Below are 15,199 nucleotides of genomic sequence, written 5' to 3'. Positions count from 1 at the left end.
CATGTCCCTTTGTGTGTGTCTGTGTGTTTCAGGGGTGATCTTGGGTCAGTGTGACATGTCTCTTTGTGTGTGTCTTTGTGTTTCAGGGGTGATCTTGGGTCAGTGTGACGTGTCCCTTTGTGTGTGTCTTTGTGTTTCAGGGGTGATCTTGGGTCAGTGTGACGTGTCCCTTTGTGTGTGTCTGTGTGTTTCAGGGGTGATCTTGGGTCAGTGTGACGTGTCCCTTTGTGTGTGTCTTTGTGTTTCAGGGGTGATCTTGGGTCAGTGTGACGTGTCCCTTTGTGTGTGTCTGTGTGTTTCAGGGGTGATCTTGGGTCAGTGTGACATGTCCCTTTGTGTGTGTCTTTATTTCAGGGGTGATCTTGGGTCAGTGTGACATGTCCCTTTGTGTGTGTCTTTATTTCAGGGGTGATCCCGGACCCTCAGAAAGCGGCCTCCGTGGGGCGCTCTTTCTCCCTGAGCTGGAGGAACCAGGGGGACGGGGGGGTGCAGGAGCCCATGCGTTTCCGCAGTGCCACCACATCGGGGGCGCCCGGGGTGGAGAAAGCCCGAAACAGCGTCAGGCAGAAGGCGACAGGTAACACCCCCGATCCCACCATTCCTCACACCTGAGTTCTCACAGAGCATATCGCCTAGCCTGTACAGTGCTAACTGTGGTCAGGTCATCAGTGAAAGCATGACTAGGGGGCTTTGATTTCAGGCTCATTGTTATTTGTGTCAGCTCACTTCTGACACAAATAACAATGGCCTTCTGCTATACACACACTTCAAAGCAATTTCCTTCAAACCCTCTTCAGCCAGATTAACAAGGTGAAGCTACTATCTTCCCAGGAAGAAATGAGGACTGCACTATGCCAAATTCAAGGCACCCGACACATGCAAAAGTATGTTAAGCTTGTCCAAATGTCTCTGAGACATTTCTGTCACAGTTTCTCCCTGGCTGACTTCTGGTCGGCTCAGGCGAAGGGCTGGAGTCATTTCCTGGTCTGGTAATATTGAGCAATGTGCCACCCAGCACAAATGGTGTCCCTCCAGACACAAAGGCTGTATTGACTGGAGCGTAGGCTGGAACAGTACATTTCGGCAGGGGCTTTATGTTCGCCCGGGTGTTCCTGAAAGGCTAAATCCCAAACACAAAAGGCAAGCAGATGGTGGCCATTGTCCCGCGATGTCACTAAGCGAACAGCAACATGTTTCTGTGTCAGTGTGGTGACAGAGTCCTTCCTTGTTGACATGTTACAAATTGCCCCCCCCCCCCCAAACCACCACGTCACCTCATAAATCATTTTCCTCGCGATCCAAAAAGCATCATTTTGCATCCTTCCACATGTTTCCCCCAGTAAAGCCTTTGGATTTGAATTCTGAAGTGCATGTAATCGTTAAAACGGATTTTTTCTCTTCAAGCTAAGTTTGTAGCCTATGACCATAATAGCCAGCTCCGTTATCGTCCGCGCAGAAATACCGAGCGACTTCGAAATTCACGGGCGTCAACAGAGAAGCTTCATATGAAGCGGTTGCCGTATGATGTAAGCTTTCAACAACATCATCTTGTGAACAATAAATGTTGCGGGTGAGAGTTTTAAACACCCTCTTAGTCTGCTCCTCGGCTAAAACAAAGGAAGCGTCTCATTGCGCCGGTTTCCACGGCACCTTTGTGCGTCTGGCGCGCTGATTAGGCGGCGCGGAGCTGCGCAGGGACGCGGGCGGCGGCTGGAGGGGCTCTCTCTGAAGAGAGCCACATGAAACGCCGCCGTCGCCGACTCCCGCTTTGCCTCGCCTAATTGCATTTCTCACGCATTGAACTTCAAACGCGCCCAAATCCCCCCTTCTTAAAAAGAAGCGGGACTTCAATCACGCGGCCGTCTTAATAGTTTCATTAGGAACGTAATTAATGCTTATTAAAATGCATAAATAGGTGCGACTGGCTATCCTTGCAGAAGCGATGCAATCTTTAAATAAAAAGGCACTAATTAAAATATACTGTTTGCGAAGAATAGCGCTCTTCTCTTTCATAGCTGTCCTCTCGATTATATTTGAAGTGCTGTCTAGAAACAATACTGAAATAGTCCCCTGCGATATAAAATGGTGCAAATATACTTGTCACGACGTTTCCCTCGTTGCACTCAATTTGTACTTTTTTTTTTTGCAGTTGGGCACCAGGATCAGGACTGAGCTTATTGTTTTCTTATTTCATTTTGAATGATGACATTATTAATGATACCTGAGTACCTTTGCCTCGTTAATAAGTTCAGGCAATTTTTTTGGTTTCTTATAGGGGAAGATGTCTCTTCACCTATTCACAAGCCGCATATATTTGAAAGGCACAATTTCAAATGAGTTTATTCATTAATCATTTGTGTGAGAAAAGTACACTTTTTTGATGTGAATGAGGACACATGATGCACTGTTCTAGAGCAATATGCATCTGCAGTTTCTGGGATTGTTACCTAGTAGTGGCTTCATAAATTGATCTACAGTCAGGATGATGCACAAACTCTCATTAAAATCCAGTCACTATGTCTTCTTGACTTTGCAATCTTGTTCAACAAGATTGCAAAGTATCAGACATGGGACACATGAATTCAAACTCATTCGAAAATCAACCTCTCTTGATGTGCACTAGGCTATGTTTACTGGCATAGTTAAATGTTGTGGGCAATGTTCAATTGATCATCAATACAGGAAACAGGTGAACAGGATTGAATTGAATGTTGAATATTGAATGAACAGCATATGGTGAGAACAACAGTTTTCTTTAAAGTTGTTACATCATAATTCTCTGTCTTTTTTTAAGTAGCATGCTTTCCTACAATACTAAAAGACCATGCAATCGAGGGAATCCAATGATTGTTTTTTTTTTTTTATCACAATCAAGAGCTAATTCATCTTTTCATTACATGGGATCAATTTGTGACATCAATTTATAACACAGTCTGAATCTATACAATTATATATGAAAATAGATCTCATGGTTAAAAATGATCTGGACAACCAATTTGAGAGAGCTGCATAGTTTCATCCAGGAACCATTTTGTAGGAATTACAGCATTTGAATTGTCATTCAATCAGCAGATCCATTGTTGCCTAGCTTTTTCTCCCGCACCTTATCTTATAGAGCAAACTTGCATTTTCTCTCATGCTTGAAGCCGAACATCAAAAGGGGTTGAACGCATTTGCCAGCGAAGTGGTGCAGATTTGTGATTGGTTCTTCTCTTTTTTTTTGTTTTTCTTTACCTTGTCTGTGATGTGACTGACTTGTGTGTCCCTCTCTCACTCTTTTCTGACGGAAGCTAAGCGAAGCCAGTCTATCAGCAACTGTGTTCACCTTTACGAGGCTTTGCCTGCTACTAAAAGCGTCCCTCTGCTGCTGCACACTGTCAGCTCTTTCTTGCCTGGTATCTCTGCCAACTCTTGCTCTCACAGGCTCACAGGTACGGTGCGCCAGGAGCGCCCCCCACCCTCTCCCTCTCCCTCTCCCTCTCCCTCTCCCACTCCCTCTCCCACCTCCTCTCCCTCTCCCTCTCCCTCTCCCTCTCCCACCTCCTCTCCCTCTTACTTCCCCCTTCCTTTCCCGCTCATTTCCCACTTCCTGTTGTGATGCGTCATGAGTCTGTTAAGCTGGAGGAGTGCGCGCTGTTTTAAACAGAAGCAGTCATGAGTGGAAGTGGAAATGTGTGTTTTACATCAGTTAGCTCTCTTAGAAAATGAGGTTTGGAGGAAGCACACACGTGTAAATGAAGAGGTGTTGTGTTCTTTTTTTAGTACTTATGCACGGTTGGCATATGCATGTTTAGGCAGTGCAGTTTGGGCAGTGTGCCATGTGTGTAGCCCAGCCACTTCCCTCGTGGTTCGGCCTCTGGGTCACGACCTCAGAAGTGAAAGGGAGAAGTTGGCAAGAGAGGGCAGAGAATGTGGCACTGCGAACTAAGATGAGCTGTAGGAAAGGGAAAGTGACAGAGTGTGTGTGTGCGTGCGTGCGTGCGTGTGTTTGTGTGTGTGTGTGTTTGTGAGTGTGTGTGTGTGTGTGTGTGTGTGTGTGTGTGTGTGTGTGTGTGTGTGTGCGTGCGTGTGTTTGTGTGTGTGTGTGTGTGTGTGTGTGTGTGTGTGCGTGCGTGCGTGTGTGTGTGTGCGTGCGTGTGTTTGTGTGTGTGTGTGTGTGTGTGTTGCCATGTGTGCATGTGTGCGTGTGTATTTGTGTGTGTGTGTGTTGCCGTGTGCGCGTGTGTGTGTTTGTGTGTGCGTGTGTGTGTTGCTGCGTGTGCACGTGTGTGCGTGCGTGTGTTTGTGTGTGTGTGTTGCTGCGTGTGCATGTGTGTGTATGCATGCGTGCGTGTGTGTGTGTGTTGCCGTGTTTGCGCGTGCGTGTGTTGCTGCGTGTGTGTCCGTGCGCGTGAGCCCGCCTGACCCCCGCTCTCCCCCCTGTGCAGACGTGGAGGAGGGCCAGCTGGTGGAGTGTGCCGGGGAGGGCGAGCCCGGGGACGGAGACACACCCCTCCCTCGCAGCAGCAGCACCTCTGACATCACGCAGCCGCTGTCCGACGCCTTCCAAGGTCCGCCCCCTACACACCGCCACCCAAAAGGCACTGCGCACAGGAGATGATACATATATATGTCAATTAATCTGCATTAAATTATGAGATTGTCAATTATAAAATATGCTGCGTATTTATATTTATAAATCTGTAAATGAGTATTAAATATTGTAATTGTCCAACATGCAACATTTACATATATGAATACATGTAAATCTAAATCTTCAGTTTAAATATTATGTTTGTACCCCTCAAGGTTTATTTCACATGTACATCTGTAAATTAGTACTGAATAACAAGGGTCTCAACCACAAGATCTATTTCATACTTTGCATTTGCCATCCTTGAGATGTACATTGATACATGTTGATATCAATAACAGTATTAAATAATTAACGGCTTGACACAGAGTTCATCTCCTTCACTAGACTTGTGTGTTTTGTGGATAATCTGGCTATTTTGATTTGACAAATTTAAGGGGTGTTCCTGCCCTCTAGTGGACAAGAAATGCTACCCATTAGATTCCCAGAATGCCAGTTTCTGGTGAGCTGTAAGGCTCTCTCCCTGGATCCTCATAATTGGTGAATGCTGTGAGCTGGTAATCCTGTGAGTCTGGTAACATTTTTACCTCCGTGTTAAACGCAGGTCAGGAGAGGGAGTACTCGCCCAACGCCAGCATCTCGGACGGCCGCGTGTGTGTTTCGGAGAGCGCCGGCTCAGGGAGGAGGGACGGCGAGCCGCCTGTGGTGAGGCCCTCACACTCTCCGTCACCACGCCAGACTGTGACACGACACTCTGCCCGCTCAGAGGGCTCAGAAGCTCCTCTTTCCTGGGGAAAGCTTCTGTTTGTACCGCTAATCTATGAATAAATTCAGGGGTTTGCATCATGCACTACACTAAATGCTTTTCCTGGAGTTCACTTCTTACGCTCATCATCCGTCTGCAAAAGTATTTGAATTAAATCCAAAGCTTCAAGTAGGAGGTGCAGATTATATGATCGTTTTTTTTTTACTTTTATTGTTTAAAGCAGTCTCCTGGTGTGCGATAATCTCTCATCTTGGTGTCTGCTGCAGAACTCAAAAAGGGAACCCACCAAAATTCATAAAATGTCACCTTTGAAGTACTAATGACTCATATGGCACCATCTGCTACTTCCTACTCTAACCCTAATAATGTGATATCAGCATGTGCTTACCACAGACCCCGCCGCACTGTGTGCTTCTTAGAAACATGTAGGCGCCAGTCTACACCGCTGTATTCTTCCTGATATAGGGTGTTAGTCTGAGGCCAGAGTAACGCCCCTCTCTCCCTGTGTCAGATTTTGATTCGGCGGAGTAGCAGTCCCGCTGACCTGGACTACGCTGGGGAGGGCCAGACGCCGTACGGGAGGGCCAAGCTGCGTGAGAAAAGTGAGATCATTGACCCCTGTCAATCACTCTGTCCCTGTGCCAGAGCCACGCCCTCTGTTTCTGTACCCTAACTCAACCATGTGTGTCTGTATCTTCATACGCATTCTCTGTTTCTATACCCCAAATCAACCTTGCGTCTCTATATCCCAGATCCATTCTCTGTGTCTGTACCCATAACTCAGCCCCGTCTCTGTATCCCCAGATCCATCCTCTGTGTCTGTATTCCAGCTCAGTTTCCGTCCCAGCAGATGGTTTCTGTGCATGTCCTAACCGCCTAACCCTGTTGTTGCCAGCTGATTATCGACTGCAGGTTCTGTGTGCTGACATTCAGCAGTTCCCGTTACTGAAACGCTTGCCCGTGAAACTTTACCCCTTCCGTGTGCCATACGTTGTGTACCCACTCTGTGACTCCATGCGTTTAAATGAGAGAGTGAGGTGACCTTTATGGAGCGGGAGGGGGTGGGCACAGCAGCAGTGTGCTTTTCCAGTAAAGCCAGCTCGATTGGGCAGCTGATGAATGGGTGATCTGTGTCTGTGATCTGCTCGATGAGTCACCGGCTCCCCCCCCCCGCCCCTCAGGCGAGAGCGTGAGCAGCGAGACCTCCAACGGGTGCCTCAATGACGCCGACGTCAGCCTGCTGTCCTGGCAGGCCTTCGAGGAGGAGCCGGACTCCCAGTCGCCCCACGATGTCACCGTCGACCCCGACCCCCGGGGGGGTCTCCTGCTGAGCCGCACGGAGGCGCTGGCAGGTACCCACCGCCGGGACCCCCGTGGGGAAGGCTGGGGGGGGGGGGCATTGTGGGAAACTGTGGGACAGACTGTGTACTGGGGTGGGTGGTGGGGTACACTGAGGTTTTATGGTGAGCAGTAGGGTAAACTGAGGTATAATGGTGAGCGGTGATCCAGACGGTGTGTATTATGGTGAGCAGTGTTGTACAGACTATATGGATTGAAGTGAGCCAGTGGTTCAGACAGTATGGGTTAAAGTGGGAAGATGTTTCCCCCAGAAGAAGTGCATGGCTCTGAACCCTTATGGAGAGGGGCAGGGACAGCCAGAGCTACAGTACGGGCGGGTCACAGTGGCAGTCAGCTCATACCGCGATACACAGGATAGGGTGCGAGTCACTTTGTCAGACGGCCTCAAACACTGCCGGTACGTTCAGAGGGACCGTTTGGGCGGCGGAGTGCACCGCGGCCTGACCTTTGTAGGTAGAGCCACAGGCAGCCGTTGGAACACGATCCCTCGGATAATGTCTCCTCCTGAATGCAGACCCCACCCCCCACCCCCCACCTGCATCACTGAGAGGGGCTCAGCTTTCCCGAATGTCCTGGCCAACCCTGGCCATCGCAGGACTCCTCCTTTAACACGGTTAAAGTGCCCACGGTTAATCACAGCACCTGATACTGAAGTCCTCTCTCAGCTGAATAATTCACCCAGAGCGCAAATGTCTCATGGCTATGTAGGACTGTTAACCAGGTCATTCTCATCTATTCCTGTAACCAGACAGGACAGATCCTGCCTAAAAAAATCCCCCTAGCAGCACCGTGACCCTGGGCTTTTAATCAATCCAGGCAGGGTAATGTTTCAGAGATGAGGCCAGGACTTAGGTTATACACCTGTGTGTATATGCATGTGTAGATATACAGCAGGGAGAGCTAATGTTAAAAGCTTAGAGATGGTTGAGAAGTGTTTGAAACCTCAACAAGATATTTTCTCATCTATTTATGAAGCATAGGAAAAAATCACTGCCTTCAAATACTTATTATACCAGTATTTCAGGCAAGGAGCTTCCATTAAAAATACTTTGAATCGTTAACAAATGCAACAATTTTATGTTATGCCTTTCCACAGAATTCTGAATTCCCTTTTGCATATTTGGGTTAATCTGAGAGTATACTGCCTTAAAGTATATGATTTACATTGAAAGGTTGTGAAATGTCCATCATTCAAATAATGGGCAACTTATGAAGTATTAATGGGAATAAAACATGTTGCAAATTCACAGAGAAGGTTGAGTGTGTGGGAGAGATGAATTGGAAATAAGTGGGAGTGTTGAATAACTGATTTAAGATAATACTGCATTATAATGTTCTAGGCAGCCTGAGAGACTATTTTACATTTAACTACACATACCATGGCTGTGTTCTCATAAGTGCAACAGCAGTGTAATCTAGTGGTAAGGAGCAGGGCTCATATCCCAGATGTTGCTGGTTTGATTCCCCATTTTGATTCCCCACATCCCCTGGTTTGATATCCAGCTGTGTAAGTGGATAAAATTGTAACCTACTGTATGTAAGTCTCTCTGGAATGTCTGCCAGATAACAGTAATGTAATGTGATCATGGCCATGTTCCAGCATTTCTGTTGAGTTTTTGGACAGAACATCTCAGAAGTGAAAGCGTACTGAGCTCTTCATGGCTGTGTGATTCTACGGGCCTTTCCAGATAATCTGAGACGTGGCTGGTTAGGTGAGGTTATTAGAATCAGGGACCTGTAGTCAAATCAGCACACATCTGCCTCTCGCAGCTGTAAGGAAATCTCAGGTGATTTCCTGCCCCCTGTCAACCTGTCAGGAACTCCCCAAAAGCCCCCCCGTCACCCCCCCCCCCCCCCGTCTGTCTTTGGCTGTTTGGGCAGGGCTTGGTGCTGGTGGCCAGGTGTTGGCTGCATTCTGCCCCAGCAACAGCGAAAGGCCTGCCCTGAAAGCAGAGTCATAGGACCAGAGGGAGGGGGGAGGGGAACAGCTGGCCTGGGCCGAAGCGGGGGGGCTGTGGGGTGGGTGTTTATTCGGCTCACTGTGCAGGCGCTCACCTGCTTCAGCAGAATGATCAGTTAGACGCGAGTCTCACCCACCTGTCTGGCCCAGGACGTGCCTCCCCCCCCAGTCTGTTTGCTGAGTGCATTCCATCTCCTCTGTCCTCACACTTCCAGGGCACGCTGAACTCGGCGCTCTCCTGAGAAGAGTGTCACACCTGTCTGTCCGGGAAACGCCTGCCTGGTTGTCCTCAAACGGCCTTGCGGGTGTTTCGGGGAGGAGGGGGGATGGGGCGGGAGGTGCACAGAGCTCCCTGAAACGCTGCCATTTGAGGCGTGAGCAGCATTTATACTTTTGCATCTGTGACCTCAGGATGGCAGTGTAGCATAGTGGTAAATAGCAGGGCTTGTAACCAGAAGGTCACTGGTTCGATTCCTTGCTGGGGCACTGCTGCTGTACCCCTGGACAAGGTACCAGAAGTAAAGTAAATATCCAACTGCTCCTACCGGACAGATGAATATGCAGGCGACTTCGTGGCAGTTGGGGATGTGTGTGTTGGAGGGGTGTTAGTTCTACCTCCTCTACCGGCTCAAAGCACAGAACCAATTAATTAGACTGGATTTTTTTTTATTTTGTCATTTGTGTTTTTTTTGTTTTTTCGATGTCATGATTGTCATTGCTGAGACCGTAAAACAATGGCTGCTGTTTGAAATGAGTGTGCAAAAGATGCTTACAGGCTAAAGCAGTCTGGCTTTAGCTGGCTGTCGGGCCACACGCACCAGGCGTACCCCTAGCCATGTGGAAGCGATGGGGGCAGCGGGGTGATGGAAGGTACTCGCACACTCACTCATTGCGATTGCACTGTCATTGTTTGGTGTCCTGAAGTGTCCGTCTCTCCCCGTTTAGGTTCTGAGCGTGCCCTCCCCACCCACACCGCACCCCCGTCCCACCCCCAGCACCCCCCTGCCACGCCAGCTTTGCTAGGGCCCCCCGAGTGCCGGGACTGCCCCCCCCTCCTGGAGGACACCATGCACCCGTCTGTGTTGCACATGCCAGAGGACCTGGGTACTTTCCTGTCCCTTTGCCCGTGTTGATCTGTGCCTGTGTCAGTGACTCGGGCCGGCGCCTGTGTCAGTGACTCGGGCCGGCGCCTGTGTCAGTGACTCGGGCCGGTGCCTGTGTCGGTGACTCGGGCCTACACCTGCGTTGGTGACTCGGGCTGGCGCCTGTGTCGGTGACTCGGGCTGGCGCCTGTGTCAGTGACTCGGGCTGGTGCCTGTGGCAGTGACTCGGGTCTGCGCCTGTGTCAGTGACTCGGGCCGGTCCCTGTGTCAGTGACTCGGGCCTATGTCAGTGACTCGGGCCGGTGCCTGTGTCAGTGACTCGGGCCTGCGCCTGTGTCAGTGACTTGGGCCTGCGCCTGTGTCAGTGACTTGGGCCTGTGTCAGTGACTCGGGCCGGTGCCTGTGGCAGTGACTCGGGCCGGTGCCTGTGTCAGTGACTCGGGCCTGTGTCAGTGACTCGGGCCGGTGCCTGTGGCAGTGACTCGGGCCGGTGCCTGTGTCAGTGAGTCGGGCCTGTGTCAGTGACTCGGGCCGGCGCCTGTGTCAGTGACTCGGGCCGGCGCCTGTGTCAGTGACTCGGGCCTGCGCCTGTGTCAGTGACTCGGGCCTGCGCCTGTGTCAGTGACTCGGGCCGGCGCCTGTGGCAGTGACTCGGGCCTGTGTCAGTGACTCGGGCCTGCGCCTGTGTCAGTGACTCGGGCCGGCGCCTGTGTCAGTGACTCGGGCCGGCGCCTGTGTCAGTGACTCGGGCCGGCGCCTGTGTCAGTGACTTGGGCCTGCGCCTGTAGCTGTGTCTCTGCTGGAGGCTTTGGGAGAGAGCTGTGGGAGCAGTTTGCAGTCTCTGGGTGTCTGCACTCTGGCTGATTTGGGCATCTTTATTCTCCAAAGCCTCTCCCAGCTCCTCCCCAAATCATGCTTTCTGTCTTCTGATTCTGACTGGTTTTGTTTTTTTTCCAGTGAAAATCAGAGCACTTTTTTCTCCTTATTTCTAACTTTTCAGCAGATTTATTAAGGCATGCTGGTGTTTTTCCAGGTTGGGTTTTTTCTTTCATTATTCTACAGCTTGTTCAGTGCCCTCTTTAAAGTTCTTTTTTGAACAGTTGAATTCTGAATTTCTGCAGCAACTGTGGGTGTCCTTAAGCTCTTCATCCTTCATTACAGAAAGTCTTTAAAGCTCTCAGTCTTTAAAGCTACACAGAAAGTGGGTAAGCTAATTTAATTTAGATCACTACAAAGTAATAGTTCTTTATTATTAATAGGGGACTTTTAAGTAACTAGTCAGAGAATAATCAAATAGACTTGCAGTTCCGAGTTATAGTCATTTACATCTAAATAGGTTATCATCTCAGAGACACTTCAAACGCTCTTTTTTTATCTGTTGCGTAAGAGTCGCTGCTAAATCAGGGAAAACGACTGTCTTCACATGGACGTTTTTAGTTGGATGTACTTGCAAACGGAGCTCACACGACTGCTGGCAAATTTAAAGTCCTCTCTTGCACTGCCATTACTGCTTGTCACGGTAGCAGTTTACAGAGTTAATTGAAGGGCACTGTTAAGTGTGATTAAGCCGCTGCCCTGGACAAGCTTTCTGACCTCAGGGCTCTTATTTTGGAAAGAGTCTGATTAACATGACCTTTTCCCATTTAAACTGTCCTAGAGATTGCTAATACATTTCCCCTTGTCCCCCTCTTCAGGGATTTGCTCATCTGAAATAGGGGCGGAGCCTGAAAAGGCCCCTCCAGAGTTTCAGTTAGAGAAATTTTCACCTATTTGTGTCATGGACACATGTTTAAGATTATGTGTCATCACTGAATTATATCATCACTATTTTAGAATGTCACAACATTTTGTATGAATGTAGCATGTAGCAAAATGGTGCCAAATAAAGAAAAGTCATTTCTCCCAATTTGAAAACTGTAATTTAAAAAATGGTTGCTTTTAATTCTCTGTCCGAGTGACCTACAGCCTGTGTTCTTTTCCATCCAAGCCTCCAAAATTTGGTAGATGACATTAATTTGTGCAAACAGAAACCCTGCCCTCACCTCTGTCCTCGTTTGTTAAGGCCGGTGCTGGTCCGATTGTGTCTGGATTCCTCTGATCGCCGTGGTTGTGTAACACGAGGCCTATTCCTATTAACATTGTTATTTTAATATAAATTAATTAACATCAATAGTGACTCAAAGTTATTCTTTTTAGTTTGAGCCATGATTCTCAGTTTGGGGCATGTAAACCACACAGGAATGCTGCTATCACACAGTTTCACTAATTGTCTTAATTCTACTTCTGTGATTATGACATGGGGATTTTTTATTAAGCTGCTGGCAGGATGCAGTTATAAATGAAATTTTGCAGTGAATATTTTAATTCTTTTCCTGCATGTGTTGCTCTCTTCGCTTCCTCTTCCTGCTTGGTGTCAGTCCTTTTGCATCCTCATCAAACGATGAGGCTGTGGGGTTGTTCTCAATGGCCGTCATGGACAGGGTTATTAAATACACTTCCCTGATTTGTTCTTATTGGATATGTTAATATACACACATGCACAGTAGCTGAACATCGGGGGTCCTTTTCAGGGGACACAGCTCTGTACAGTAGCACTGTCTCCTGAGTCCTGTAAAGGTTTGCATAGCTAAGTGTCTTGTTACAGGGCAGAGAATCTTGGGAGATGCAATTTCGTCTCGCTCATCGGCTCCAAGTTAGATTTTGTTTTGCCTTTATTTGTGTTGTATATTTCACTGCCAAAATCTATTACTTATCTCAGTGACCATGAAATGAAATGATTAATTCGGGTGTTTGTGAGTAGAGTGACACCTTTTATCTGAAATTCTCAGGAGATCAAGAGAAGGTTTCAGCTGTGTGAGCTCTATGGCTGAATTCTGCTGAATGTTCAGTGTCATGGTTGATCTGAAGACAGGGGACACATCTGGGCCAGGTCTCTGTCTGGGGGGGGCGTTATGGCAGAGACACCCCCCGCCCCCTTGACACAAGCCACCAACATTCCCCTGCTGCCCCCCCCCCCCCCCCCACAGACAGCAGCGAGTGCCTGACGGATGACATCAGCATCATCGCCGGGGGCAATCTCACCGGCTGGCATGCCGACTCCGCAGCTGTGATCTGGAGGAGGATTCTGGGAATCCTCGGAGACGTCAACAGCATCCGCTGCCCCAAGATTCACGCCAAGGTGTTCTGCTACCTCTACGAGCTCTGGCACAAGCTGGCCAAGGTGAGGAGAGAGCACTCAGCCCGTGGCCACTCACATTCTTTGACACTTTCATGCAAACAGCCGAAAATGCAATCTCGGCTCTGTAACCATTTAGGACTTCATTTTTTGCTCTGTGATTGATGTTGTTTTTATTTGTCTTTGGCTAACACTGCTGTTTTTGTCAAAGTAATTTGACATGAAGTGATTTAAAATGAAAGCTGGTTAAAGCAGCAGTATTCTGAAAATTCAAAGCAGTGCATTTGTTCTTGGCGTGGTGCCTTGCAGAAGCTTTCACTGTTCAGATGGCAGGAATGCCGAAGCTTTTAGCCAGACACACTTCAACATGTGCCGTTGTTCTTCTGTCACTAATACTGCTGGTTTCTTTTCCCTTCATTTTGAGTGATATTACTATTTAATTTAATACGAAACTGTGAACAGAAGCAACATGTTGAAGATTCAAAACAACATATTTGCGTTTGGCTTGATGCCTGGCTAAAGCTTTCTCTGTTCAGATGGCAGGAGGAGGAACAGTGTAGAAAAACTTATGGAGAGAACAGCCTGCTGGGAATTTGTGCACCAGTGCTGTTAATCCTGTAAAGACCATTACAGAAAATAAACTGTCTTTTGCAAAGTAGGGGCCTTCAGAGGTGGAAATGTCCGGCTGTAGAAGGTTTTAGTCACCAAGATTTGTTCCAATCACTTGGGTTTTGTAGCAGCTCTTCAGCCGAAAAGGGAGCTAATTAGCTGAAATCACCTGTCTCGGCGCACCGGCGGAACGGGCACATGCAAGTGCTTGTGCTTTGGAGGAGCGGAGTTGTCCCTGGCAGGACCCTGTGTTATTCATGCATATTCAGGTGACTGTGCAGCTGAAAGCGCGGTCATGGGGCTGATCGGTAAGCCGCGCCTCGGAGCCGTTAAGTCTCATCACCACCGGCCAGACGGAGGGTCCTTAAAGAGGCCCGTTGAGCCAAGCGTGGAGCAGGGCCCTGATTGGCCGCCGGGGCAAGGGCCCCCGTTGGCCGGTGATTGAGTAAACGGCCTGGGTGTGTGTGTTTTGATTGCAGATCAGAGACAATCTGGGAATCAGTGTGGATAATCAGTCGTCCCCGCCCCAGCCTGTCCTCATCCCACCCCTACGCATGCTGGCCTCCTGGCTCTTCAAGGTGAGCTCGGCGCTCGGCCCACAGCCAGCCTCACACGGTTTCCATGGTGTTTATTCAAGATGACGACAGCGGCCCGACCGTGAGCAAGGCCGCAAATTACCCAGAAACACCGTGGTCACAGTGGTTTGACCGTGGTTTACAGGTGCAAATTAGAAGTAATGTTGTACTGACTCACCAGCCCTGATGCATTTAAATCCTAAGTACACTGCTTGACTGTCAAATTACACCTTAGTTCATTTGCTATACTTTCTACTAATCTAGTTACATTAATACCATTCTCTGACTTAAAATGTTTAATTCACAACATTACAACTGGATAGATTTATACCTTTTTTTAATCCTGTTTGACCAGATGTCAAGTTAAGTGAGGTTTTCCAGGGTAAATAAAGGATAAATTTAAAACTGTACTAATAGTTACATAGAAAAAGATATTTCCTAATTGCTGTATGCTGTAATGAAATGGAAGCAGCTCCAGTCTACGGTGGAGATCATGTATGTCATGGTCTTTGAGCGCAGCCAGATGCCTTTGTAACAGCATTACTGTGATAAGTATTCTGACAGCACTGATGACTTGCGGTGCTAGCTGTTACTGGCTGTAAGGCTGCTTGATCACTCCAGTGGGGTGTGCTCAGTCTGAGAGGAGATTTTTCTCCTGAGTTAGTTTGATAGTGTGCGTCTCTGTCAGGGTGATGTCTGCGCTCTCTGATTGCTGTCTCTTGTGATGCTGGGCGCCCCCTGCAGGCCACTGCGCTGCCTGTGGAGTATAAGGCAGGGAAGCTGCAGGCCTACAAGCTGATCTGTGAGATGATGACCAAGCGGCAGGATGTCCTGCCCAACAGCGACTTCCTGGTGCACTTCTACCACGTCATGCACAAGGGCTTCAACAGCGACGACCAGGTAGCCATAGCGTGAGCTAAACCTACAATGCAGGAGCAGGAACATGTAGTTTAAAATACCCATGAACACACACGCATACATACACTACAAACACATAAGCACACACACATATACACACACACACACACACACACACACACGCATGTGTACAGTATGCACACGTAAAGACACTAGCATTA

The 15,199-nt window shown here is 48.5% G+C and overlaps 1 protein-coding gene across 1 annotated transcript in view; it reads left to right on the top strand.

The window, feature by feature from the left end:
* The window catches only part of ralgapa2 (Ral GTPase activating protein catalytic subunit alpha 2), a 140,980-nt gene that overhangs the window by 56,007 nt on the left and 69,774 nt on the right, over positions 1–15,199 (top strand). Inside the window, exons 16-23 of the mRNA XM_036541827.1 lie at positions 407–577; positions 4,428–4,550; positions 5,178–5,278; positions 5,851–5,941; positions 6,521–6,691; positions 12,788–12,981; positions 14,025–14,123; positions 14,865–15,020. Of these exons, the coding sequence (XP_036397720.1) occupies positions 407–577; positions 4,428–4,550; positions 5,178–5,278; positions 5,851–5,941; positions 6,521–6,691; positions 12,788–12,981; positions 14,025–14,123; positions 14,865–15,020 (1,106 nt within the window). The remainder of the gene's footprint in view (positions 1–406; positions 578–4,427; positions 4,551–5,177; positions 5,279–5,850; positions 5,942–6,520; positions 6,692–12,787; positions 12,982–14,024; positions 14,124–14,864; positions 15,021–15,199) is intronic.

This window comes from Megalops cyprinoides, chromosome 12, assembly GCF_013368585.1.
Source record: "Megalops cyprinoides isolate fMegCyp1 chromosome 12, fMegCyp1.pri, whole genome shotgun sequence".
Classification (NCBI taxonomy): Eukaryota; Metazoa; Chordata; class Actinopteri; order Elopiformes; family Megalopidae; genus Megalops; species Megalops cyprinoides.
This window is presented reverse-complemented; position numbering and strand designations above follow the sequence as displayed.